The sequence below is a fragment of the Miscanthus floridulus genome, chromosome 4 (assembly GCF_019320115.1).
Source record: "Miscanthus floridulus cultivar M001 chromosome 4, ASM1932011v1, whole genome shotgun sequence".
Taxonomy (NCBI): Eukaryota; Viridiplantae; Streptophyta; class Magnoliopsida; order Poales; family Poaceae; genus Miscanthus; species Miscanthus floridulus.
In genome coordinates, this window is record NC_089583.1 from 32740859 (window position 1) to 32767079 (window position 26221).

General features: G+C 42.7%; 2 protein-coding genes across 5 annotated transcripts; both read left to right on the forward strand.

The window, feature by feature from the left end:
- Nucleotides 1-16328: 16328 nt before the first annotated feature.
- On the forward strand, nt 16329-21702 carry LOC136549583 (phosphatidylinositol N-acetylglucosaminyltransferase subunit A-like). 4 transcript variants are annotated; one of them, XM_066540913.1, is made up of 9 exons: nt 16329-16669; nt 17927-18081; nt 18371-18943; nt 19230-19384; nt 19859-19949; nt 20047-20163; nt 20294-20397; nt 20658-20748; nt 20831-21702. In XM_066540913.1, the coding sequence occupies exons 2-9, from the start codon at nt 17959-17961 to the stop codon at nt 20921-20923; spliced, it is 1347 nt and encodes a 448-aa protein (XP_066397010.1). In that variant the 5' UTR covers nt 16329-16669; nt 17927-17958; the 3' UTR covers nt 20924-21702. The 4 variants fall into 4 exon arrangements, with proteins under 4 accessions (XP_066397010.1, XP_066397006.1, XP_066397007.1 ...); XM_066540909.1 differs by having other exon boundaries at nt 17947-18081; XM_066540910.1 differs by lacking the exon at nt 16329-16669 and adding an exon at nt 16692-16908 and having other exon boundaries at nt 17947-18081.
- A 211-nt stretch (nt 21703-21913) lies between these two features.
- LOC136549584 (ras-related protein RABA2a-like) lies at nt 21914-25266 on the forward strand. The gene is made up of 2 exons (XM_066540914.1): nt 21914-22775; nt 24476-25266. The coding sequence occupies exons 1-2, from the start codon at nt 22593-22595 to the stop codon at nt 24962-24964; spliced, it is 672 nt and encodes a 223-aa protein (XP_066397011.1). The 5' UTR covers nt 21914-22592; the 3' UTR covers nt 24965-25266.
- The last annotated feature ends 955 nt before the right edge of the window (nt 25267-26221 follow it).

Below are 26221 nucleotides of genomic sequence, written 5' to 3' on the forward strand. Positions count from 1 at the left end.
TCTAAGCATATAATAAGCATTGAAGGCAAAGGGTCTAGAATGCTTGGACAAGGGTTGTGGTGGTGGAGTTTGGCACTTATGAGCAAAGTGGCCTTCTTATCCATACTCAAAGCATCTCTTTGGCTTTGGCTTTGGCTTTGATTGTTGTTGTTGAGCTTGAGCCTTCTTCTTCTCTACATTTGCCACATATCCAATGCCACTTCTATCCATCTTTATAACGGTGTTCATTAGTAGCTCACTTTGAAGATGCTTGCCTCTTATGAACTTGCTCAATCCAATCTTAAGATGCTCTTTTCCAACTTGAGCTTCTTATTCTCTTCCTTGAGTGCATCACTACTTTTATCTTCCTTGAGTGCAACATTGTTTCTCTCTTCTTTGAGTTTCTTGTTTTCTTCTTTTAGCTTCTCATTCTCAAGAATCAAGTCACCATCATGGTCAAGAGTTTCTAGCACAATGGTGTTGTGGATTTTGAACTCTTCAAACTCTTTCTTGAGCTTTTCATTATCGTGCTTGAGCTTGACATACTCATCATAGTCATTGCACTCAACCACTTGCTTGCCTTTGCTACTAGATCCTTGCTCAGTGCTCTCATCAATTAAATCATCACATGATGTAGCTATATCAATCTTAACAACATGGTTAGTAGCATCATGTGGTTCATCGGATAAAAATTCTTGAGCAATGACAAGACTATCATGATTAATCTTAAGAGTAGTATATTCTTCTTTTAGCTTGTTGTGGCTAGTGATGAGCTCTTTGTGCACCCACTCAAGTTTATCATGTTTATCTTTAAGCTCTTTCTTAGAATATTTGAGCTCCTTGAGTTTGGATGACATAGCATCGTTTGCTTCTCTAAGCTTAACACTAGCCTTTTCGGCTATATCACATTTGGCTAAAAGAGAATCATTCTTAATTTTAAGCTTTTCATTTTTTGCTCTAGTCTTTATAATGATCTTAGTGTATTTTTTAGCAATTTAGCAAGATCATCATAAGAAAGTGATTCATATTCATCATCATCGCTATCACTATCAATATCATTATTATGAGCATGATCATCATCACTACTATTATCATCATGTGATACCTTTTGTTCACCTTTGGCCATAAGGCATAGGTGTGTAGAGGATGATGGTAGTGGTGGCGGTGAAGATGATAAAGAGTCAATAACAATGGCGGCCACCTTCTCATTGTCACTATCATCATCGGATGATCCACTAGATGAATCAATGTTCGTGAGCCAATCATCGATGATGTATGCCTTTCCACTTTTCTTCTTCTTATGGAAGTCCTTCTTCTTGCCATCTCTCTTCTTGTATGGCTTATTTTTCTTCTTTTGATCTTCATCACTTGAGTCATCTTTCTTGCCCTTGTTCTTGTTCTTGAACTTGTCTTTCTTGGGCTTTGTGCATTGGTGTGCTAGATGACCAAGTTCTCTACAATTGTAGCAATCCATCTCCGAGAGTCTTCCTTCTAGAGCTTGTGAAGAACTTCTTCTTCTTGCCATCAAACTTGATGCCACTCTTGTTGAGCTTCTTTAGCATCTTGGCAATTTTCTTCACCATAAGAACAAGGCTTGCATCATCAACTTCATCATCACTTGAGCTTTCATACTCAAGCCTTGCTTTGCCCTTGTCTTGGCTAGCTTTGAATGCTAAGTCTTTTTCTTTCTTCTTAGTAGAGGACGAGCCATCTTGTGGTGTGATGTGCATGTACATCTCATGAGCATTGATCTTTCTCAAGATTTGTGTTGGTGTAGCGGTGGAAAGATCACCTTGGTGTAGCATAGTCACAATATGCCATATTTGTCAATGGCGAGGACACTCAAGATTTTTCTTACAACATCGGATGGTTGCATTTGAGTGAGTCCAAGTCCATTGACTTCCTCTACAAGAACATTTAAACATGAATACATCTCATTAGCACATTCTTTGAGAAGCATTTCAAAGGAGTTAAGCTTTTTCATGGCAAGATGATAGCGTTCCTCATGCTCACTCTTTGTTCCCTTATGGAGCACACAAACGTCCGACCATAGTGCATGGGTGTCTTTGTGGTTCCTTACCCGATTGAACACATCTTTGCAAAGGCCTCTAAAGATGGTGTTGCGAGCCTTTGCATTCTATTTCTCGTAATTTATGTCATCACCTTGTAGGTGCATGGGATCCCGAGGTTTTGGGAATCCTTTTGAGGTGGCTCTAAGTATACCAACATCTAGAGCATCTAGATACGCCTCCATGTAGATTTTCCAATATAGAAAATCATCTCCCTCAAAGATAGGAGGAGGTCCATCCCCATGAGACATCTTTCTCAAGGCGGTTAAGCCTAAATACAGGAGAACAAGGCTGCGATACCAATTGAAAGGATCAAGATGCCCAAGAGGGGGGTGAATTGGGCTAATTCTAAATTTCTTTGCAATAATTAAATCCTATGGTTAGCCCAATTAACCCCTTGTGCCTAGAAAAGTATTTCTATTAATCTAACGCATAAAAGTTTAGCAACCTATATTCCAATCCTACTCTAGCATGGCAATTCTATGAATGTAAATGATAAGAATTGAATTGCTCAAAGTAAATGCTCAAAGTAAGTAGAGAAGGCGGAATGCGGCGATGTTTTGTCGAGGTATCATAGAGTCACCACTCCCCACTAGTCCTCGTTAGAGCACCCATGCAAGGGTGTAGCTCCCCCTTGATCCGCACAAGGAGCAAGTGCTCTCTATAGGTTGATTCTTCAACACTCCATCGTGGTGAATCGCCCACAACCACTCATAACTTGAGTTGGGTCATCCACAAGCTCTCCGGATGATCACCAAGCTCCCAATCACCACCAAGCCATCTAGGTGATGGCGATCACCCAGAGTAACAAGCATGAACTCTCACTTGACCACGATAAGCCTAAGGAGAAGGGTGGATGCATACTTTGCTACTCTTGATCTCAGTAATGAGGGCTCTCTTTTGGGATTCTCAAATCTCAATCACCTCACTAGGACCTTGCTCTTCTTGGCACTCTCTAAGGTGTGTTTCAACTATTGGAATGAGCAAAAGTCACCCCACACACAAGTGGAGGTGGTATTTATAACATCAGCTAAAAAACAAACCATTATGTGTCTTTGCGGGGTGACCAGACGCTCCGGTCAGTTCACCCCGAACTCCAGTGATCAACTAGTGACCGAACACGTCCAGTCACAATTTTCTCTCTCTGGAACCTTACTAGAGTCGAGCGTTTGGTCACTTCATCTCTCAGCGTCTGGTCACACCGAACGAACACACCTCGGTCAAATGAACTGATTGGACGCTGCGCTAGTGTCCGGTCAAACCAGAACCAGCATCCGGTTAGTATTTGACCCTTCATTCACTTCCAACTCGTGATCACATGTGAATGAAGTTTGCTCCAATGGATCTTAGGCATATTTAGGTGCTACCTAGTGCTAGTTTTAACAAGTGTGCACCACACCTAACTCACTAAACTCACCTAGGTCAAGCTACCCATTCATACCCCCCTTAATAGTACAGCCAAAGGAAAAACAAAGTCCTAAACTGCTCTAAGTTTCTCTTCAACTCCAAACAACACTTAGAACTAGTCCATCCTTAACGTTGTCGTCCATCCTTTGAAAACTGAAATGATTTCCATCGTAGGGGCATGACTACCATGATTGCCCAATTGATCTCCATTACCGTGACCTAACTTAATTGCCACTTCAAAACACATGTTAGTCACAGTAATCATGTATTATCATTAATCATCGAAACCCAACTAGGGGCCTAGATGCTTTCAGTGGAGAAGATCAAGATAAGACTTGGCTCGACAGACCAGTTGCAAGTGTGAAGGGCAAGTTGAGTGATGACTTGGTGCCAATGGATCGAAGCAACGATGAAGAGAAGTGAAGTCAAGATCGATGAACCAATACAGTCACATGATGATATGAAGTGGATCATATCATTTGGTGATTGGTTGGTGCATATGTTGCATCGACATCGAAGGAGATGGAATGGAATGCACAAGGCAAAGGTATAACCTAGGGCATTTCATTTCACCGGTCATAGGCATGTAGAAAAGTTGATGACCGGATTTAGGATAGATGGTCATACTATCAAGAGGAGCAAACTTGTTTGGATATCAGTCATCTAGTGCCACTTGAGTGATCTAACTTTGCATCATTGCTAGGATCGAGTGGCGTGGCAAGTTGAGTGACTAATCCTTTGAAAAATGTTTGTGAAAATGCTAACACATTTGCACTTGGTGGTGTTGGCACATTTGCAAAGGAGTTGAAGTTGGTGAAGAAAAGAAGTTAATTGTGCTGGTCACGGGGTGACCGAACATGTTCGACACTGAGACCGGACGCGTCAGGTGTGCCAAACTCGGGTAGGTGACGCAGACATGATCGGACACGTCCAGAATTGCGATCAAACGTGTCTGGTATTTAGCCCTATCATGATTAGCTGAGGCGCGTGACCAGACTCTAGTTCGAGGAGGTGTCCGGATGTTGAGCAGTCACTGTTCATGTGTCAGGTCGTGGTGACGTGGCACGTGGTTGATCCAGAGATGATCAGACGTAGGGGTGCATATGGTCGGGCGTACCAGATGCATCTTGTCACCATTTTTCGTCTCTGGACCCTTACTAAAGTTGATCAGACTCTAGCTGGTGTAGCGTCAAGTCACGTTGTGGTGCATCTAGTCTCGGTGCTGAGCAAGGTGGTGCGTAGGCAATCAGACTCTGTGTGGGTGCATCCGATCGTGGACCTATGCGTCCGATCAAGTTAGTGTTCATCGCATGAGCGAGTTAGCCATTGGTAGTGATGGCTATTTCAAATGGCTAGTGCCACATGGAGGCGGTACAGCGTCCGGTCAGTGTGTAGCAAGCCTAGTGAAGGCGTAACGACTCTATTTGTTTGTGGGGTTATAAATAGAAGCCTTAGCCGGACTTAGGCCAGGAGCTGAGCACACTAGAGCATTGGTGGCTTATGTGGTGGTGCTTGGGAGTCCTCTAACTCACTTGTGCTTTATAGTGTTCATCCGATCGAGTGAATGAACGATTCTAGTGCGATTGCATCGAGTGGCACTAGATGATCGAGTTGCAAGCCGATGGTGCTTGTTTCTCTTAGAGGTTGCCACCTCGTAGATGGCCTGGTGGCTTGTGACTCCATTGAAGCACGCGAGAAGATTGTACGGTGCTCTGAAGGAGGATTGTGCTCAGCCCTCAGGGATCACGAAGAGCAACTCTAGTTGAGCGTGTCATTGAGCTATCCTCACTCGTGGGTAGGTTCTGGCGGTGCCCGATGTGTGGGCTTGGCGGGTGATGCCAATTAGTCATCGAACCACCAAGTGAGCAGTCGACACAACGGGGACTAGCGTTTTGCCAAGCATGTGAATTGTAACACCCTAAAATTTCCTCTTTTTGAAATAGATATAAATTGATTTAATTTTGTATTTTTTGCTCATGAAAACATAGGTAAATAATAATTTTTCATTAAATTAAAATTTATCATAAGGCTTAGCAACATTTTTGTGCATTCATGCTGATGCATACTTATTTTCGTGATGAGTGGTTTGTCCAAAATTCAAAATAATTTCAAATGCTTTTGAAAATGGATTTGAAAATAAAAAAAAGGAATTGTATTTTCTTCTTCTCCCTTTCTCGGCTATTGGCCCGAGTAGCCCAGCACCAGCTCCCTCTCTTCCATCGCGGCACAGTTCCTCTCTCCAGTAGGCCAGCCTAGCCGAGGCCCAGCACCGCACCGCGCACTGTTTCTCTTCCCCCACGCGTGACCGCCTCGGGCACGACTACCGTTGCTTCTGACTCCGCTGCTGCTACACATCGCCTTGCCGTGCCTCCCAAGGCTCTAGGGCCTTAAATAGCGGCCGCCCATGCCCATGCCTTCCAATTCCGAGCTCCAGAGCCATAGCCACCTTTGCTGAGACACCGCACCACGCAACCCTAGCGACGCTGCCATCACCACCCATTTCGCTAAGCCGAGCGCCGCCCTCCGTCGCTCCGCACTCTGGTAAGCCATCTAGTCGAGTTCGCTGCTTTCTCCTCTATCTTCCAGTGGCCTCGGTTTGTTTCCTCATGGACCGTAGGCCATAAACCACTTGCACTACCCGACTCCATCAATGGCGCCGCTGTTGGTGTCACCGCTGGCCAGCCAGCGTTGCTCTTTCCCCACCCGATCTGTTTTGGATCGTTAGATCGTGATCCAACGGCCGGCAATCATTGATACCGGTTCAACTGGCCTTTTTGCAAACAAGCCCCTGAAGTTTTCTATGTGTTAACCCATGGTCCAAAGCGTATTCCTAAAATATGTTTTCTTCTTTTGAAAACATAGTTTCTTTCTAGTAGATCCAAAATACGTTTTCATCTATTTACAGTTTTGCCACTATTTTCTTTAGGCTATAACTTCTATGTTTTAACTCCGATTTGATCCGTTCAAGTTGCGTTAGATTCGTAATTGCGTAATCTACATGTTCATCCTATTGTTGAACATGTTTTCAACTTTTGAAATTTGAGATTAGATTTAATCTATTATTTTATTAAAGGAAATCTTGTTTAATTCATAATTTTTTCGTTATAGCTCTAATTAGAGTGTTTTTCGTGTCTGTGTATTCGTAGTAACGTGTAGAACATCTTTAAAACCTTTTCACTTGTTGTTTCATATGTTTGGTGTACTATTCTAATTTAGTTTTATTGTTTGCTTCATGTATGATTGCATGGATGCTTGTGTGGTGCTTTATGATCATGTCCAGTCGGTGAGCTTTGCATTAGTGATATAAAAGAAGTTGGTGGAGCAGAAGAAGTCCTTTGAAGGTTTGGACTAGAAGAAGATTAGAGTTTAAGGCAAGTATAGCATGGGATCTTTCTTGTTGTTATATACACCTTTAATCTTTTAATTCATCCTGCATGTGTATACCTTGACTACCACTAAGGATTTTCTAGCTTTGTACCTGTGCCTTGTCACGTATGGGGTATTGCATTGGGTAGGATGATGCTAGTGCTCAATTAAAAACTGTGATCTTGTAACTTGACTAATGGTATATGCAATAAACATTAAAAGATGCTTTTTAGCAACTTGGAATAAGGGGCTAGAGCATTGGGCTATTTTTATGGTGCTCTAGATTTTTCTCCCTAAGAACTTATCTGTAAGCGAACATCCAGGACTTACAATACAACTGTGAGGGCTACATGGCTCTGGCTTTAGCTCAGTATGAGGACCTTTTCTAGCTTGTTAGATGTTACCTTTATGGCGTAAGAATGGCTTGCCGAATCAGGTATAGGACAACCTCTACTCTTATGTGTATAGGCTGCGTGTCATTGTGCCATTCGATAGGGGGTTCCTATATCTGTTTACCGAGTGAATCTAATGGCCCTAACTTGTTAGATGAACCTTTGAAAGGCTTTATAGTGAACCCTGCCAACCTTCCTTAGTAGTGGGTCAAGAGGTTGGCCGTCTCGGACGAAAGGGTAAATCACGACTCACAATGAAAGTGTACAACCTCTGCAGAGTATAAAACTGGTATATCAGCCGTGCTCACGGTCACAAGTGGCCTTGGACCCTTACAGAATAGATGATCATTAATGATTAATGATGATGAACACCGATGATACTAATGATAAAGATGCTCACTAATAATTACTGTCAATGCTATTCATTATTTATGTTTACCTGATCATGTGTTTATATGGGCTTGTGAATAAATTTGTTGCTACTCCTATGCTAAAATTATAACAATTAAAAGCTAATCGCAGTTAAACTAGTGTCAGCCTTTTGAGCCTCATGAACCCCATATTATATTTGTTGAGTACGATATGTACTTATGCTTGCTTTATTTTTTTCAATTATTTGGATAAAAATCCTGGATGGGTATCAGATTACTAGAGTTTGGAAGAATTAGGCTTGTGATCAACTAGTTAGTTGTCCCTGTGGAATTGGAGTCTTCACCCGAAGATCAGAGTTGTCTTTCCACTGTTTGCTATCTAAGGTTATATTCTTTATACTAAGTATGTTATATATTGAGCATTGTTTATTGATATTATCCTTATTTGTAGTTATATGTGAGATTTGACTTTCTAGGCTCATATATGGTGTGTATTTAGTTTTATTCTTAAACTCGGGTGCTACATGAATCTCGGGATAAAATCATCGTGTCATCTTTGTCTTTCCGTTGGTTTACATCCACTTTACACAAGCTTGCAATTACTTTTATATACATTATGGTGGTATAATTGCTCTTGTAATTAGTTTGCTTGTGTAGCTTGCTAGTTACCTTCTTGCTTGTGTAGCACAGAAGTAGCTCTCTTGTATGGCTAATTTGGTTTTAGTAACCTTGTTAGTCAAATTGCTTAGTTTGTGTAGCTAAGTAATTTGCGCTCTCTAATTTGTCATTAGTTATCTTGTTATTGAGGATTGCTAGTGAGCTTAGGAGCTTTATGCTTTTGCTTGCTAGATTATGTAGAAACTCCCCGTTGCTTGAAGTACTAGTGTCATAAGTTTGTGTGACCTTGCTTTTAGAATCGGTTAGGTGAGCTCTAACTAGCCCGGTATTTCTGTTGTCTAATTAAAATCTTTATAAGGTGTCTATGAACTTAGATAGAGATATGTAGTTTTAGTAGATCGATAATTTTAATTTCATATTAAATTTAAAAATAACTATTCACCCGTTTTGAACCGTTGTCTGTCCCTACAGCGGCCTAGACGTCAATTAAGTTCGGAGCTAGCGGCGGCCACGCAACGCTCAGTCGCTCAGCTAGGCAGGCCGCAAGCCGGATAGGATAGGTTTCTTTTTTCTCTCTCTTTCCTTGCTACTTTGCTACTGTTTTTTTTCTGTTTCTTTTCTCTTTTACGTGCCGACCATCTCCCACCGTGCGTGTACTGACGGACAAAAGGATTATGGCATATGTTTAGTTTTCAAAAAGTTTTTTAAAAAGTGTTACAGTAGTCATCACATCGAATCTTGTAATACGTGCATGAAGCATTAAATGTAGACAAAAAAAACTAATTGCATAGTTTGGTTGAAAATCATGAGACGAACATTTTGAGCCTAATTAGTCCATGATTGAACACTAATTACTAAATAAAAAACGAAAATATTACAGCAGCCAAATTTCTAAATTTCACGAACTAAACGCACCTTACCAAACAGGCGCTCATCCACGTCCACGGCCGATATACAACCATGCACTAGAATCCAAAATGCTGACATCAGCATTTGTTGAACGCTTTTAAATTTTTTAAAAAGTGATAGTTTACAAATTAAGCATCTAAATTAAATTTTAATTACACCATTATGTTTCTGGTAATAAATCATTCGAAACAAGACCCCACGTGATTATATTTAGATAATATTTTATTAATAAACATTTATCTCCAAAAGATAGAACGTTTTTATTTTATAGAGCAAAAGCGATGTTCAAGGTTAAGAAAATAATGGCCCTGTTCGCTTCTTTTATAATTCGTCTTTTTTGGTTTATTTTTTTTAGCTGGAACAGTGTTTTCTCTCTCACAACAAATCAGTCGGAAAAGTGTTTTGGCTTGTTTTTCCAGCGAAGCGAACGGGACCAATGGGCCGCCTTCCCAAGACAAATGTTCAAGGTCTACAAGAACTGTATTCTAGATTTATGAGAATAAAATTTAAGTGCATACAAATGGTATTATAATATTGATGAATTTTTTTTACAAATGATATAGAATATATAAGAAGAAAATAGAAAAAGAAAATAGAGAACATTCATTCACAGAAATACCCGTCTAAGACGTCAATTCCCTTCCACTACACCAAATAAGTGTTTTTGCGTTAAATATAAATATTTGGATTAAGTCAACTTTTGACCCCTCAACTGTTGTGTTGGTCTAATTTTAACCTTCAACTACAAAACCGTTTAGTACCGGTATCTCAACTGTCAAAACCGTTCACTTTTAGAACCTGGGCGGGGGCAAGGCTGTTTTGACCGACGTTGAGCGGTTTTGACCACGCCACGCTGGCATTGACCGTCACGTAGGACGCTGGCCTGCATCCCAGCGACATGTGGGGCCCGCACATCACCCACCCATTCCCTCCCTCTCCTTGCTCCAGCTCCAGCAGCATTCGGGCAGGCAAAGAGGCGCAACTCTAGTCAAGACAGTGAGGCGCAGCTCCTGACGGTGACGAGACAGTGAGGCGCAGCTCCAGTCGAGCCGTCATCGGGCTCGCGCGTGCGCGCTGCTCCACCACCGGACGAGCAGGCGGCTGCGCCATAGCCGCCGAGCTAAAGCACCACCAACTACGCCACTGTGGCCGCTGCTCCCCTTGCACTCGTTTGCCGCCGTCAGGCTGCCACGCCGCCGCTGAGCGAGCGCGCGTGGGGGCTGCCGCGTCGGGCCAACTAAGCCGCCGTCGGGCTCACGCGCGGGGGCCACCGAACGAGCAGGCGGTCGCGCCATGGCCAGCAAGCGCGCACGATTGTGACGCGCGGGCACGTGAGTAGGGCGACAATGCCAAGTTGCAGCGGTGGCACACGAGCAAGGCGACGACGCTCGAGCAGGCTGCGGTGGTGCGCGAGCAGGGCGGCAGCTCGAGCAGGCGGCGGCAACGATGCGTGAACAGGGCGGTGGCACTCGAGCAGCACGACGCGCGTGACGCCCGAGCAGCACAGTTGGCCGGTTGTCAGCGAACCATGGCCATGCGGGCCCGCCGGCCCAGCCCCACCGTTGCTCTGCTCGGAGCCACCGATGCCGTCGCACGCCACACCACTTCGGCGTCAGTTGTGCCATGCGCGTCGGACATCCTTCGATGTACGCACTCTGCAGCAGCCATGCATGCCGAGGCATTGAGCGCCTGGGGCCAGCCAAGCTCGCCAGCCGCTGTGGTGCCTCAATGTGGTGCTCTCCATCACCCCAGAGCTCGCCCATCGACCCCAAGCTCATGCTGCTCGCTCTCTCTGCTGCTTAGCAAGCATACTACCCTCGTCGATCTCCTTCCTCAAGCAGCTAGCAGTCGAGATGATTAGCGTACAGGAACCCCCTCATCCTCCTCTCTCTCCCTATGCTCTTGGATTCATGAATGGTGGCCAAAATCGTCGGATGACAAAGCTCCAGTAGTCGTCCATGGCGGACGAGCCTTGGGAGCACGACGACCATGCCTCTGCCTCCCCTCTCTATGTTATTTTATTTTATTTCTCACTAGCAAGTCACAGTAGCCACATATCCATCCATCTCTCTGGGCCCACACACATACACACCACCAAAAGCCGAACAGCGTGGCGTGGTTAAAACCACTCAACGTCGGTCAAAACAGCCTTGCCCCCGCCCAGATGCTAAAAGTGAACAGTTTTGACAGTTGGGGTACCGGTACTAGACGATTTTGTAGTTGAGAGTTAAAATTAGACCAACACAATAGTTGAGGGACCAAAAGTGGACTTAATCCTAAATATTTTCATTATTGAACCACGTCAAACCATTTTAATCTGAAAAAATATATGACACCGATATTACTTGAACCTAAAATATATCACACATCTCATAAGTCACGTGTGAATACTTAAATATAATTATGGAACATTAAACTTATATTATGTGAACATCTGAAAATATATCGTAGAACATCACATTTATATTACATGAATATCATATGTATCTTATAGAAATATAGGAATTAAAAGAGTAGGAAAAAGGTTAAGACAAACAAAAGAAAGGTCATGTAACCTTAGAAATAAATGAAAATACAAAAGAAAGAATAAATAAAAACAAAACATTAAGTGGATATTACTTGGACAACATAAAATATATCACAGAACATTTCACAAAATACCATGTCAATACTCAAAGATAATATTGAAATGTCTTACTAATACTACATGAACATCTGTAAACATATCATAGAACATTACATGTATAGTACACAAACATCATATGTTTCTCATAAAAATATTGTACATAAAGAGCCTATATAATAGAAAAAAGAACAAAAATTCAATTGAAAATAGTCAATTGCAGTTAAATAAATAAGAAGAAAAGTGGAAATAAAATGATAAAGTAAATGAAAAGAACAAAAATTCAAAAGAGTATTGAAAGAAAAAATAAACAGAAAAAAGCAAACAAAAGAAAAGGAAAAAAGATCACATAACAGTGAAAAGGCTGCAATAGACGTGACTCGCACCTTCCATTGTTCCTTATGTTCCGACTTGCATAAGAACAACTAGCGCAGCAAGGGACCCAACACGCCGCTAGCGCACTCCACACGATAACTAAACAACAAAATAAACATGAAAACAAAATAATATAGAAAAATAATGAATTAGAATTAGAAGAAAAATACCATAGGTCGTACTAATCAACAAAATAACCAAACATTAGGAAAACACAAAAGTAATAAAATGGAAATACCATGTAATAGAGAAAAGTAAAAAAACATCACTTGAATATTGATGGAACAACCTAGAACATATCGTAAAATCATAGGTACTATGTGAATAACTAAAGGATGTATCATAAATATATACATCTCATGAAATATCTCATTGATATAGTTTGAATAAAGAGTATACACCATAGTATCATAAATATATACTACGTGAAAATCATATACATCTCATGAAATATCAAAAATAAAAAGTAAAGCAAAAAATGGTGAAAAAGAATTATCAATTAATTAATTAGAATGAAATACAGAGGAAAATTAAAAATGTAAAAAGAATGAAAATAGGAAAATCTACTAAAAATAGAAAATAAAAGAGAAAGAAAAAATAGAATAGAAGAAAGGATAAAAAAGATTCTAATAAATAAATAAATAAAGGAAATAATTATGTAGAATAAATATAAAATAAAGAAATCGAAGACAAATAAAATAAAAATAGTAAATATCATTGAGAACAAAAAAGAAAAAAATAGAAATAGAAAGCAAACAAAACAAAAGAAAAAAAGAAAGGGTCGTATATAAATGTCCATGTAGCCCAAGGCACGACGACCCGGCACGAAGCCTGCATTTTTGGCCTGGCCCAAGCATGGCATGGCCTGATAATTAGCGGGCCTGGGCCGCCCCGGCCTAGGGGTATAGGTCGTGCCTGGGCTATCACTCAAGCCCGTGGGCTGGCACGACATGGCCCGGCCTACAAGGGTCAGCCCGGTAGCGGCCCGACATCCCCCCACCCCCAGTCACCCGTGGCCTACCAGGCGTCCCAACCCTAACGGCTCCCCTGCCTCCCCTCCCATATATAAGCGCGTAGACACGACGCCCTCTCCCTCACCCCGAACCCTAAATCATTTCCACTTCCCCCGTCGCACTGCTCTTGCCTCGCCGTCTCGTCTGCTGGTAGCGTCCGACCTTCTCGACTCCGGTGACCTCAATCCGCCTATCGTCGACGAGCCGCTCCCTACTCCTCATCTCCTCCTACCTGATCCCCTCCCTCTCCGCCTCTTCCTTCTCCCTCTCCCTATCTCCTCTCTTGATCTCGGTGATTATGTAAGTTCGTGTCCCCGACTCCCCGTCTGTCCCTCCTCCGCCGCTCGCTGTCCTTCTAATCGATGTGTCATCTTCTCTGGGTGGCCCTCATCTTCTTTGGCATCGGGCTCTGGTTGCGTAGGTATAACCCTAACCCTCACTCTCCTCTTCTTCCATTGATGATTGATCTATTTTGATCTATTCTTGTCCTCCTCCATCTCTTTACGCAGGTCGGTGGCCGATGCGTCGTCCTCTAGCTGTGGCATAGAGTGACCAAGGCTGCCCCGTGCATCGTTGAGGAACGGTGCTGGAGAGCCCTCTGTGGTCAAGGGTGCTATGGTTGGTGCTGATGACGAGATCATCTGGCCGCTCACCGGCAATGATGATCTGATCGCGATAGGCCTGGCCCTTGAGGACGACGACAACACCCATAAGGACACTGTTGCCTTGTTTGGTATCGATGTCGATGGTGGCTCTGCTGCTCTGATCGATCTGGACAGCGGCGGTGGTGAAGGGGCGACGGTGACTAGGACCCCGACCTGCTTCAACGGCTTAGCTCCATCTGTTGCTGGTAACTCTTCTGGTGTTGGTACTGGTAAGCGTAAATCTGCTGTGTGGGTTGATTTTAATGAGATCTATGAGACTGTGAATGGTAGGAAAATATACACTAAAGCTACCTATAAAATATGTAAGTATACTTTGTCTGCTAGATCTAATGCTGGCACTGGCCACTTGAAGAGGCACCAGAAATCTTGTAGGTAAAAAACTGATCACAATTATTTTTTCTAGTATTTACTGTCCAACTAGTCTACTTATTCTGCATCATCTGCTAGACATTGCTTCTCATTTACATGCAAGTGAAAAAGATCAAAATCTAATAGCAGTTGTCTATCCTATAAAGCTTAAATTCCTTAAATACTAGTAGGATATACCTCTGTTATATTTATTTGCTTTTATTCTTGATCCTAGAGCTAAGTTGAGAGGTTTATTTAATGTTCTGCAAATACTTAAAGAGAACACTATTGTTGATTACAGTTCATATTATGCTGATGTAAAAACTAAAATTTATACGTTGTTTAACAAATATAAGAGGAAGTTTGGTGCAGCTAGGTCTTAGAGGCCTGCACAACCTGCAAGTCACACATGTAAGAAAAAAAGGCATAGAAAAGAATCTTTGGAGGCCCTAGATCATCTAGTTTTGTTGGTCCTTCCCCTGTCTCTGCCCGCACTTCATCTCAATCTGCTTCTGCTGCTGGTTGTGAGCTCATAGCTTATGTGGATAGTGACAATGTCACTGCATATGAGGATGACTTCGACTTACTTCTCTGGAGGCATGACCACAAACTAACCTATCCTATCCTATCTATAATGGCTAGAGATATTATATCTATTCCTATTTCTACTATCTCTTCAGAATCATATTTCAGCTTGACAGGAAAGATAATTGAAGAGCGGCAATGACGCTTGTTGCCTAAAACTATGGAGATGCTGACTTGCATAAAGAATTAAGAGTTAGAAGAAAGAAGGTTACATCATGCTGTTGACAACCAAGAGTTGGAAGACTCCTTCAAGAATCTTTATCTTGATGAAGATGCATCTAGGGCTGCTGCTGCTGCTGGCACATCTGGGGCTAGCACATCTGGATCTGCATCTGCGACTTCTGCTGGTACTTAGTGTGTGAGACTTGAGAATCGTGAGACTTGAGAGTGATCTGTTATCTTTGTATCTATGATGTGTGGCTGATACTGGTGAATAATGGTTTAAGACTTTTAAGAGTTGTGCTGCACTGTTTTTCTCTTTCTAGGGTTTCTCACAAGGATGAGTTTTACCTAAAAAGATTTTTAATGAGGCAGTATTGCACAAACAACTCAGTTATCTTAATTTCCTTCTCTTTTGGTGGCTTTTGTTAGAATTTAGAATCTGTGACCACTTTATTACTTATGATTGTGAAATACTGAAATATGAATGAATTATGAAATGTGATTGTAAAAATGGAGAAGTGTTGGATGAAAGAAGCAGTTTGAGGTGTTTTAAGGGCACCAGGCTGTGGGCTGGCACGGCCCACAGATTTGGTCGTGCTTAGCGGGCTGGTACGACACGGATTTCAGCTCATAGGGCCGTGCTTGGGCCGAAGGCCAAGCACGAGACCCAGAGGGGCACGGCCTTGAGAGGCACGGCATGCCGTGCCAGCTCGACTCCTTGCAGGTTGTGCTTGGCCCGGGCCGGGCCGGGCCAGCCCGTTTGCCAACTATAGGGTCGTACGTAGGGAGGCGCGAGCGTCATTCCGGGGATACTGGTTTGAGCTCGCAGAACGTCGCGTGTGGGAATAGATGGGCCAACACTGCGCACGGGAATAGATGGGCCACATGCTCGCGCTCTATTCGAAGATTCGCGGGCGAGCGGGGGTCGGCTCGCGTCTGTTGTCCGACCTGCACCCTGTTCGCTTGTTGGTTTCAGCCAGCTCAAACCAGCCAGCCAACAGCGTTTTCCTCTCACAATAAACCAGCACCAGCCAGTCCAAACCAGCCCAGAAACCAACCAGCGAACAGGCCGCTGGTCGGAAGCGAAGATTTCCGTCACTGAGCACCAGCGCCGCGCCCCTCCACACCAACTGCACCCCCCCGCTCGGCGGCTCGATCTGGCCGCCGCCTGTGCCGACCTGCTCGTCGAATCTGGTGAGCGCTCGGCCTTCCTCTCTCTTTTCGAGCGGAGTCAAGCGGAGTGGGACGGTCCTGTCTCAATGGGACGGGGACGGGATGACTTTATTTTCTGTTTGGTTGACGAGGGACATGATTGACCCATTTTGTATTTGATTCAGAGACATAGAAAGTGGGATGAGCTACTGACAAGTGGGACCCATTTGTAAGTTTTTTTTTTCTTTTTTTTTTAATCTTTTCCCTTCTCTTCTCCTTATCTCTTCCCCTCTCTCTCTCCTTATCTCTTCCTCCCGACGCCCGCCCCGTGCCTCTTCCGTCCTCCGCCCCGAGCTCGGCCGCCCACCGCCATGGGCCTCCTCTGCCCCGAGCTCGGCAGCGAGCCACTGAGCGCTTCCTCCGCCGGCAAGCTCAGCCACTGAGCGCTTCCTCCGCCGGCGAGCTCGTGTGGCGGCAGATCGGAGCAGAGCGGGGGCCGGCGCGAGCGCGTGCGGCGGCGGGCCGGAGCGAAGCTCGTACGACGGCGGGCTGGAGCGGATCTTGGCCACGCGTGCGGGGGCAGAGAGGAGCTGAGGTCGGGGCGAGCTCGTGCGGCGGATCGATCTCGTCCACAGGTAGGTGCTATCCTTCCTCGTCCGCGACGGCAACGGAGCACTCGCCCGCGACCCCGTCCGTGACCGGTGACCGACGCTCCTCCTCTTCTTTCTTCTTCGCAGCGAGCCGCTCATCCCACCTGGGTCGCCCCCGTCCGTGAAAATTTTGGGGACGGGGGTCATCCCGCATCTCACGGTATATTCGCACGAGGGACATCCTCACTCCTGCTCGCCCCTCAACCAAACGTTGCTCGTCCCAGGTCCGTCCCATCCCATGCCACCTTGTCGCTCCAACCAAACGCTACCTAAGAGTGGCCTGTTTACCAGCGGATTGGGGGTGGAGGGTTCCTCTTTCGTTTAGGGGTGGGCGGCTGGTTTTTGGGATCAGAAAAAATCATTCTCCTTGATGTGGGATTGGGGTTCTATTGGAGCCCCCAAACCTGCGAATGGTGTTGTTTTTTTTTCCGTCAATTGTTATTGGGGGTGGTATTCTCACTCTGTTGGGGATGCTCTACATGTTCAGTTGTTCACTGTTTGCACCACACTACATCCATAAAAGGGGTAGTATATTAAACATTAAACAATAACGAGAATATATGAATCAGTGGGCACTGCAAAGGCATGAAGCAAATTGCCACAAAATAACTGTTGAGTCACGTAGAAGAAATCAGACAAAAACAAGAAAGAGAATGAAAGTCTCTTGAATTCAATAATGGTTTGCCAGGCAGGGCAATAAAATGCCATGTTGTCAAACAGGCTGCCTTGAGTTCTCAGCAAAGCTATGTCTAAGGGAAGCCAGTTGGAACATTGTTAGTAGCAGCTTGATCAAGAAGGGAACTGACTCTGAGATTTCCTTTTAGGCTTTTAGCAAGTAACACCACATGTGATTCGTGTTAGCAAATGCTTTTAATTTGAGGCAACTAAAATTGGTTGGCTAGGCCTTTTCTTTTCTTCACATTTGAATGAAACTAAAAACGTTGCTAGCAAAACAAAATATAGAAATAGAGGACGGTGGTAACTGGGTGAATGAAAAATGGCCTTAGCATTATGAGCAATTCTTGTTTGGCCCTTTTATGGTTGAATCCTCATATGAGGTAATGCCTACTTGTAGTCTCTTGGAACAAAGAATCAAAGATGCTTATCTTTCATATTGTAGTTGGCATTGTAAGTTATTAGTTCATTTTACTTTTGTAGGTTTAATATGTGGTGCATTATGTTGCTCTGCTCAGTGTGTTTTCCCTTTGTAACCCCTGCAGTCTTACATCATGCTATGCTTAGTTTTGTTTTTTGGATTTCAGTTTTCGGACATAATGGATGGGCAAGGCACAAAGCACAGGATTTTGATGGTGTCTGACTTTTTCTTTCCAAACTTTGGTGGGGTGGAAAGCCATATCTACTACCTGTCACAATGTCTACTTAAGCTTGGCCATAAGGTCCTATTTTCCTCAAAACTATATAGCTTTCTGTTTGCTTATCGATTCTTTAGGATGTTAGATGCTCTTAACAAATATTCATCCGATATACTAATGATTATTTTTCTCTCCAATCTGCCACTTTCATCAGTTTCTTTACCCTTATCTGTGTTATACTAGACTTTTAGGATCTTGCATGTATACTGAGATGCTGTCAGACTGGATGACATGGACATGCATAGTAGATCATTAACTGTGAGCTGCCAAATTTTGAGCAAAGATTTGAACGAAATTTATGTGTTTTCCCTAGGTTGTTGTCATGACGCATGCGTATGGAAATAGATCTGGAGTACGATATGTCACAAACGGTTTAAAGGTCTATTATGTACCATGGAGGCCATTCCTGATGCAGAATACACTTCCTACATTATTCTTGACCTTTCCAATTGTAAGGACAATTATTATTCGAGAGAAGATTTCTGTCGTGCATGGACATCAAGCTTTTTCAACACTGTGTCATGAAGCATTAATGCATGCTAGGACGATGGGGTACAAAGTTGTCTTCACAGATCACTCACTTTATGGTTTTGCTGATGCTGGAAGCATTCACATGAATAAGGTGCTGCAGTTTACTCTTGCAGATATTGATCAGGCAATATGTGTCTCTCATACAAGCAAAGAGAACACTGTCTTGAGGTCTGGGATATCTCCAGAGAAGGTTTTCATGGTTCCTAATGCAGTTGATACTGCAATGTTTACTCCCTCCCCCAAGCGCTTAAGCTGTGATGAAATAGTTATTGTTGTGATCAGTAGATTAGTATACCGAAAAGGTGCCGACCTTCTTGTTGAAGTCATTCCAGAATTGTGTCGTCTATTTCCAAAGGTGAGTTTGAGCTACATCACAATATAAGCCAAATAACCCTGGTGAATTGTGTATGTACACACTAAGGGAGAGCCTTTGTTACACAGCATATAGCAAACTCGATCACCAAATGTTTTGATTGATGTGCATGTAAAACAAAGTCTATGGCAGTACATTTTCATTGGACAGTAGAGTTTGGCTGTTTTCATGAAGTCATCTTGCACCATTATTTTCTTATTGTATGTTTTGTTTTGGATTTAGGAAGTTGGTTGTATTTTGTCAATTAATGACGCCATGGACTTGTCAGGTTCGCTTTATTGTTGGTGGTGATGGTCCAAAACGTGTGCGCCTTGAAGAAATGAGGGAGAAGTTCTCCCTTCAGGATAGAGTTGAGATGTTAGGAGCTGTACCTCATGCTCAGGTGCGATCGGTTCTGATATCTGGACATATATTTTTGAACAGGTAAATTCTTCCTACATTTTCATCATTTCAAGTTGAAAAATCTTGTTTCTACTCTCCAGTGTGTTCATCCCTCTTTTCTTGATGGACTTGGATCTTGAGCCATTTGAATTTGGGATACCTTTTCTGTGCTTGCAATAAAATTTTGACATTCTTATATCAGATTATTTAAGTTCTCTTGAGTATGTGGTCCAAAAACACAAACTAGGAATATGATTTAATACACAAGTTTATTCATGGACGTAATGGGTAGTTTTCTTCCGAATTCTAAATATATTTTAGATGGATCAGGAGTTAACTGAAGGATGATAACTTTTCTCTCATCTTGCATCACCTACCTTCATTGTCAATTATGACATAGTGCTATAGAGAAACTAATTGATAGGAAAATTAATCTCTGGGACAGATGCAAAGGGTTTGACCATTTTATGTATAATACTGTAAGTAACACTGAAACCTAACCTTTGTTATTTTTAGTTCACTTACAGAGGCATTTTGCATAGCCATTCTAGAAGCAGCAAGCTGTGGACTGTTGACAGTGAGCACAAGAGTCGGTGGTGTCCCTGAGGTATGCAGTTATGATCTTAAGTTTCACTTTTACAGAAAATCCCAACCTTTGTTAGATGATTTTTCAGTTTCATGCAGTTCATTATTTCTTTTTACAGGTTCTTCCAGATGACATGATAGTACTTGCAGAACCAGCACCTGGAGATATGGTAAGAGCTGTCAAGAAAGCCATCGACATGCTACCTGGCATAGACCCCCAAATTATGCATCTTCGGGTAAGTCTGAACTCTCAACATTCCACACCTTAATTGTACCCTTTCCATTGTGTTCATTTTGCATTAGCCTCTATTTAGTCGTGTGCAAGGTCCTTGTTCTTGATTGATCTTCTTCTGTTTTGCATCCTAGATGAAAAAACTTTATAGTTGGGATGATGTGGCCAAAAGAACTAAGATTGTTTATGATCGTGCAATGCAGTTTCCAACAACAAATTTACTAGATCGCCTTCCCCGGTGAGTAAACACAAGATGCTGACGACTCATCTTGTTTCTTCAATAGATTTTATTAATGAAATAATGTATATCTGTTTTTTGTCTATCATTGACTAACAAAATTTATTTCATCATCCCCTCCTGTTCTTGTGCTAAATCAATTTATACGTTATTGTGGCAAATAATGTTTAGATCTTGTCAATTTATTATCCATATCTCCACATTTTCACTGACATCCAAATTGAAATACATTTGTTCATTTGGTGCCTCTAATGGTGCAGATATCTTACTTGTGGATCTTGGGCTGGAAAACTGTTTTGCCTAGTTATGATCATCAATTACCTACTATGGCGCCTTTTAGAATTCCTACAGGTATTTGTGTATCCATTGCATTCTCTCCCCTTTTACCTGTTTTTAGATTTGATGGAATCCTTACACGAGTTTTCTTCCTCAGCCTGCTGAAGGTATTGAAGAAGTCCCAGATATAGGGCCACTACATGCTCATTTAAGTTCAAAGAATGATTTTTGTGAGGCCCAAGAGAAGTGAAACTTACATTTTTGTCAGTTTTGAAATGGTTGGGGACTTGGGGTTGCAATCATGGTATCTTCTGCTTGTCAGCATCCGTTCTGATCCACATACAGGGTATACCTTTTTGATTTGGCTCCCACACAGCATTTTCTCTTGAAGCTTCCTGTTTCTGTAGTGGGAACTGACAGAGAGAGGAGCGACCCTGATTTGGTGGATTTCTTGTCATGCTCGTGGTTAAAGCTATGGTCCAAGTTTCTGTCATTGCCAGCTCCTCTCTTTTTTTTAGCCTAGTGAGTTGATAGTCCGCGTTCTTATCTCCGGACCATTAATCAACAAGGTATCTGCTGGAGCATTGGTACTCTGATACTCTCTTTTGCCACCAGATTGCAGTGCTTTAGCCCCATCTTGGTTTTGACTCGTACTGTTTCTTGATTCTCACCAAAAACATTAGGATGTCACAGTATCCAGTGCTAGAAGTCTTGATTGGCATCTCGTGTCATAACACCTTGTTGTGATATCTTGTATCATGTCGGAGCACCAATTCCTATTATGTTTGTGATGCAAGGCCCAATCCAACCAGCGATTTTTGTGAATCCAATCTGCATGGCTCCAGTAGATAATATACTGAGTATAAAAAAATGCAATCCCTTTCGGCACTGTTCGGAATTCAAGACTTTGATCATTCCCTTTGTAAGTTAGCTTTTGTAAGATATGAGTTTTTTCGGGGACTATTCAATCCTTACAGACTGTTTTGCGAAATTTTTGGTTTTACGAGTGGTACATGAACTTGTGTCCAATTGGAATATCTGTGTACCTCCATTCCACGGCCTGTTTTCCCCAGTTTAATTTAAAAATGCAGCTTGTATGGTACGCGTTGTGTGCTAGTTCCTTTTCACTTTTCTGCTTTCTGGTGTGTGGCCAGCAACGTATCGTGCAAACGATAGTGTGAAAAGCCTGCTTATGGTTATATATAGAGAGAGGTTGCCAGCCTGAGCAAGAGAGCAAGGGCAGCGTTCCGTATTGAACTAAACTTTAGAGCCTCTGCTAGAAAAAAAAAATGTTTGGAAGCTCTATAATAAGAAGTCAAATTTCTTTCTTGTTTGATTTTTTTTTTTTGTTGAAACCTGTCTAATTTATAGTACGTCGTACTGTATTTTGTAAAATAAATGGATTAATTAAATTACGAGCATTAGCAGTTTATAGCACGATTCATTTTGGAGGTTACTTCGTCCAAATCCAGGAAAAGGTCTACACAAACATGAAGGCTTACTTTGGACTTTTTAAAAAGCCAAAAAAGAAGATTTAAGTTCAAAAGATTGCTGCTTTTCACTTCGGTGCAGCTCCTATTCAAAGATTAGCAATTTGAAATTACAAAGATCCTGATTGTACTCAAAGGATCCAAATTCCAAAACCTTCTACAAACATTGCCATCTTCTCGATAATCGAGGGGGAAAAAAAGGATTGACGTTCTCAGAAACTGCGGGGGAAGGGAATCCTGAATTCCTCCTCCCACTTTCCCAAAGAACGAACAAGAACCGCCCTTGTTCTCTGCCCCCGTCGCCACGCCCCCCGAAGCGACAGCGAGGACTCCAACAAGTCAGAGCGCGCAAGGTGGAGCCCGGCCGGCGACGGCGAGGCGGGCGGACTGCGGAGGGAACCAGAGAGCAAGGCGAGGAGGCGGCAGGGCATGGCTCGCCGGCCGGCGTCGTGGGAGCAGGGCGGCGACGAGTACGACTACCTCTTCAAGGTGGTGCTCATCGGCGACTCCGGCGTGGGGAAGTCCAACCTGCTCTCCCGCTTCACCAAGAACACCTTCGCCCTCGACTCCAAGTCCACCATCGGCGTCGAATTCGCCACGCGCACACTCCAGGTCCGACGAATTTTACACCTCTCTCCCCTGTCTCCTGCTCCACTTTTCTTCAACGTTTTATTACTGGTGGGGAATTTTTATCTTTTATTCTACCAGTGTATAGAATTAGTACGTTTGACTGGTAATGCTCGCCGGGGTGATTCCTCGCTTCGCTTGGGTGCTCTGTTCAAGAGATTCTTGGCTTCCAACCCCGTAGAATTGTGCCTTGTTCGGATTTGATATGCTCATGGTGGTGGGTTGGGTTTCTTGTCTTGAGAAAGTACTTGGAGAACTCTGCCGTTTAGTGTCCGCTGTTGGTACGGTCGCCTCGCCTACAACAGATGGTGGTACTTTCTCAACTTTCCTCCCACGGGAAGTTGCCCAAGGGTACACCCGTGAATGTACTAGTGGCCACAAATTATGGATGCATGTTTAATTAGGTGGGAGTTATTTCTTTCAGGCTATGGTAGTTGAGGACCTGAAATGAATGATAAATTGAATGAAGTGATTACTGACAGATATTTACTTTTTCAGGTTTGAATTACTCTGTTTAGATTCATGCACATGGACCATGCCTAACCTTCTGGATTAGTTTTCTCTTATTGATTCCTTTCTCCAGCACCACAAAGAGGTGTAATTTACTGCAAAATGTTGCCTGACAAACTCAAAATGATAGTTATATATCACAATTGTTTATTATGAGTGCCGCGGGGATTGAATTTTGAATCCACATTTTTCGTTTCACATTAATTAGGATACTGCAATGCTCTGCTTTGTGATAATCTTGCTTGCACATCCTAGTGAAATGTATAGACATTTGTTCTGGTTCCTCAATCCCAGACCTTGAGGGACGTGAATCATTACAGGCAATGAAGAAAAGAAATTCTTTTCTGATTGGTTATTGTGTTTAAAGGTTTGGTAGTGATACTGGAATTGAAAGTTCTCGTTGTTTGTTGGAATGGATTCAGTTAGTAATCAGATCAACGATACATGGACAAATAGCTAGTTTACAATGTATCAATGTACTATAGGATGTTTTTTCCATCTATGAAATGCTATAAAGGTTTTACTACCATTTGGCAGATTGCCATGATGAAATATGATTTAGTGCTTGGCTATGCTGTTAATACAAACATGCATTTTAGTAAATTTCATGCATCTGCTTAAGATTGATGAATGCAATGTTTAAAACTGCTTGCTCTTGTTTTTTAAACTGTATTATTATCTTAAACTAGGAATGATACAGAAATCAGAGGCCAAATATGACATTGAATGGGGATCTACCAGAATCTTAGTATGTAACATGAATGCAATTGGCTACAGTTCTTATGTATGGTATTATTATATTCAGCCATGGATGAGAAGAAAACCTGGAACATAACATGACATTAGGGCCAGTTTGGCTGGACCAAATCCCAACCCATTCCACACGGATGGGTCAGGATTGATCTATATTGCTGGCCCATCCATTTGGACTGGGCAAGGATTTGGTCCAGTCACCATGGAAGCTCGATCAGTATGTAACAGAGTTTGAAACAAATGATCTGAAGAAAGTTCCTAGTTAATTTTATTATTCAGATAAATTGATCATTTTTTCACTTATATGTGATGCACATTGCATTTACTTATGAATTAATTTTGCTTTTTATTAAGACAATAATACTTCTTTTTCCCACTTCTACTGAAGAAATAAGTTACAAAATTTGATTTCCCTGATTCAGGTGGATAACAAGACTATAAAAGCTCAAATTTGGGACACTGCTGGGCAGGAGAGGTATCGAGCAATCACAAGTGCTTACTATCGTGGAGCTGTAGGGGCATTGCTAGTCTATGATGTCACTAAAGTAATGACATTTGAGAATGTGAAGAGGTGGCTGAAGGAGCTCCGGGACCATGCTGACTCGAACATCGTTGTCATGCTCATTGGCAACAAGATCGACCTTAGACACCTGCGTTCTGTCGCGGTTGAGGATGCTGCAAGCTTTGCAGAGAGCGAAGGTTTGTTCTTCATCGAGACCTCTGCACTTGATGCAATAAACGTCGAGAAGGCTTTTCAGACTGTTCTAGCTGAGATCTACCGAATAATCAACAAGAAGCCCCTGTCTTCTGAGGAGTCTGGTTCAGGGTCTGGTAACCTCAGAGAGGGACAATCCATTCAAGTGTCAGCCACAAATTCTAACGCTCTTACGTCACGGTGCTGCTCTTCTTAGAGTTGCTCACCAGGATCATCTAAAGAACAACTCGTCAAGACATACTTTGTCGAAATATTTACTCTTTGTGTGAACAATAAGTGTAGATTTTAAGAATGTCAGACTTGAGACACTGACTATATATTTGACCTGCATAGTCATGTTCCGTCGAGAGGTGATGTGCGAGAAAAGTTGTATTGCTCTCAAGCAGAGAAGAAGGCTGTGTATCACCCTCAGCAAAGCTCCTTGCTCTTAACTAGTAGCATGGTTGTCTTTGTATGATATGCAGTTATAATTTTTATTGGGGTTAATTATTCCACTTCTATGACTGGGGAAGCTCTCATGACTTGTGTCAACTTGATTCCCGGTTGCTCTCAATCATATATGCATTATTCCATTGTTTTTGCCCACAGGCCTTAGCATATGTGCTAGCATGTATTCCAGAATTCGTAGTGTCTTGCTCCCCATTTTACATATAGTTTATGTGGTTCTTCCTATTTATTTAACATCATCAACCAAGCACACTGGAATTTATCCTAGGCAATAAATGACATTTCATAATGAAATTGATACTAAGATATAATGTCAATAGGGGCAGGGCCTGATGCAGACGGTGTCAACATGGATCTAATCTGACTTGTGTGTTTTTTTAAAGAAAATGTAGAACGGGTAATCGCACCACACGAACCTAATTAAGCTCACGAAGTGCCAAACAGAGTATAGTGCAAATGTAGCCAAGAGTGCACCAGGAAGGCAGGAACCAACAACCATTCCGACAGTAACAACTATATGCAAATAAGACCTCAATGCATATATATCGTCCCCTTTGTTTTTCTCTTCGGCTTTGATATCACTTCCATCCCCAGGGCAATAACCCACAGATATATAGACACGCGCGCGTACTACTACTACCCGATGGCCACACATATATCATATATGTATGCAGTATACATTGATAGCCAAGGGTACACCAGGAACCAACAACTATTCGCACAGTAATAATTATCTATGTGTTGTCTATATATATATGTGTGTGCGCTTATACTGCAGTATCCTCAGGGTTAGTGCACATAATTTGTTATATATGAAGTACTCTATACAGCAAGAGCAGTGTAGTTGGTGGATAGGTTTGGGAGACATTTGGAGGAGTCGACATGGCATCTCACAAGACATGTGCTCGGACAGAGAAAGTTGCACAGAATTCAGAGGCCAATTGCCAGACATCCTGGAGGTGCCGCTTTGACGCCAATGGTCTTTTCATTTTCTTTGGGCAGTGAC

Excerpts from the sequence above, each read along its gene's own strand:
- LOC136549583 (XM_066540913.1), top strand. The coding sequence starts at position 17,959 with ATGGATGGGCAAGGCACAAAGCACAGGATTTTGATGGTGTCTGACTTT. Across the intron at positions 18,944-19,229 it reads TGTGTCGTCTATTTCCAAAG|GTTCGCTTTATTGTTGGTGG; the intron begins GTGAGTTTGAGC and ends TGGACTTGTCAG. Across the intron at positions 19,385-19,858 it reads GGACATATATTTTTGAACAG|TTCACTTACAGAGGCATTTT; the intron begins GTAAATTCTTCC and ends TGTTATTTTTAG.
- LOC136549584 (XM_066540914.1), top strand. The coding sequence starts at position 22,593 with ATGGCTCGCCGGCCGGCGTCGTGGGAGCAGGGCGGCGACGAGTACGAC. Across the intron at positions 22,776-24,475 it reads TCGCCACGCGCACACTCCAG|GTGGATAACAAGACTATAAA; the intron begins GTCCGACGAATT and ends TCCCTGATTCAG.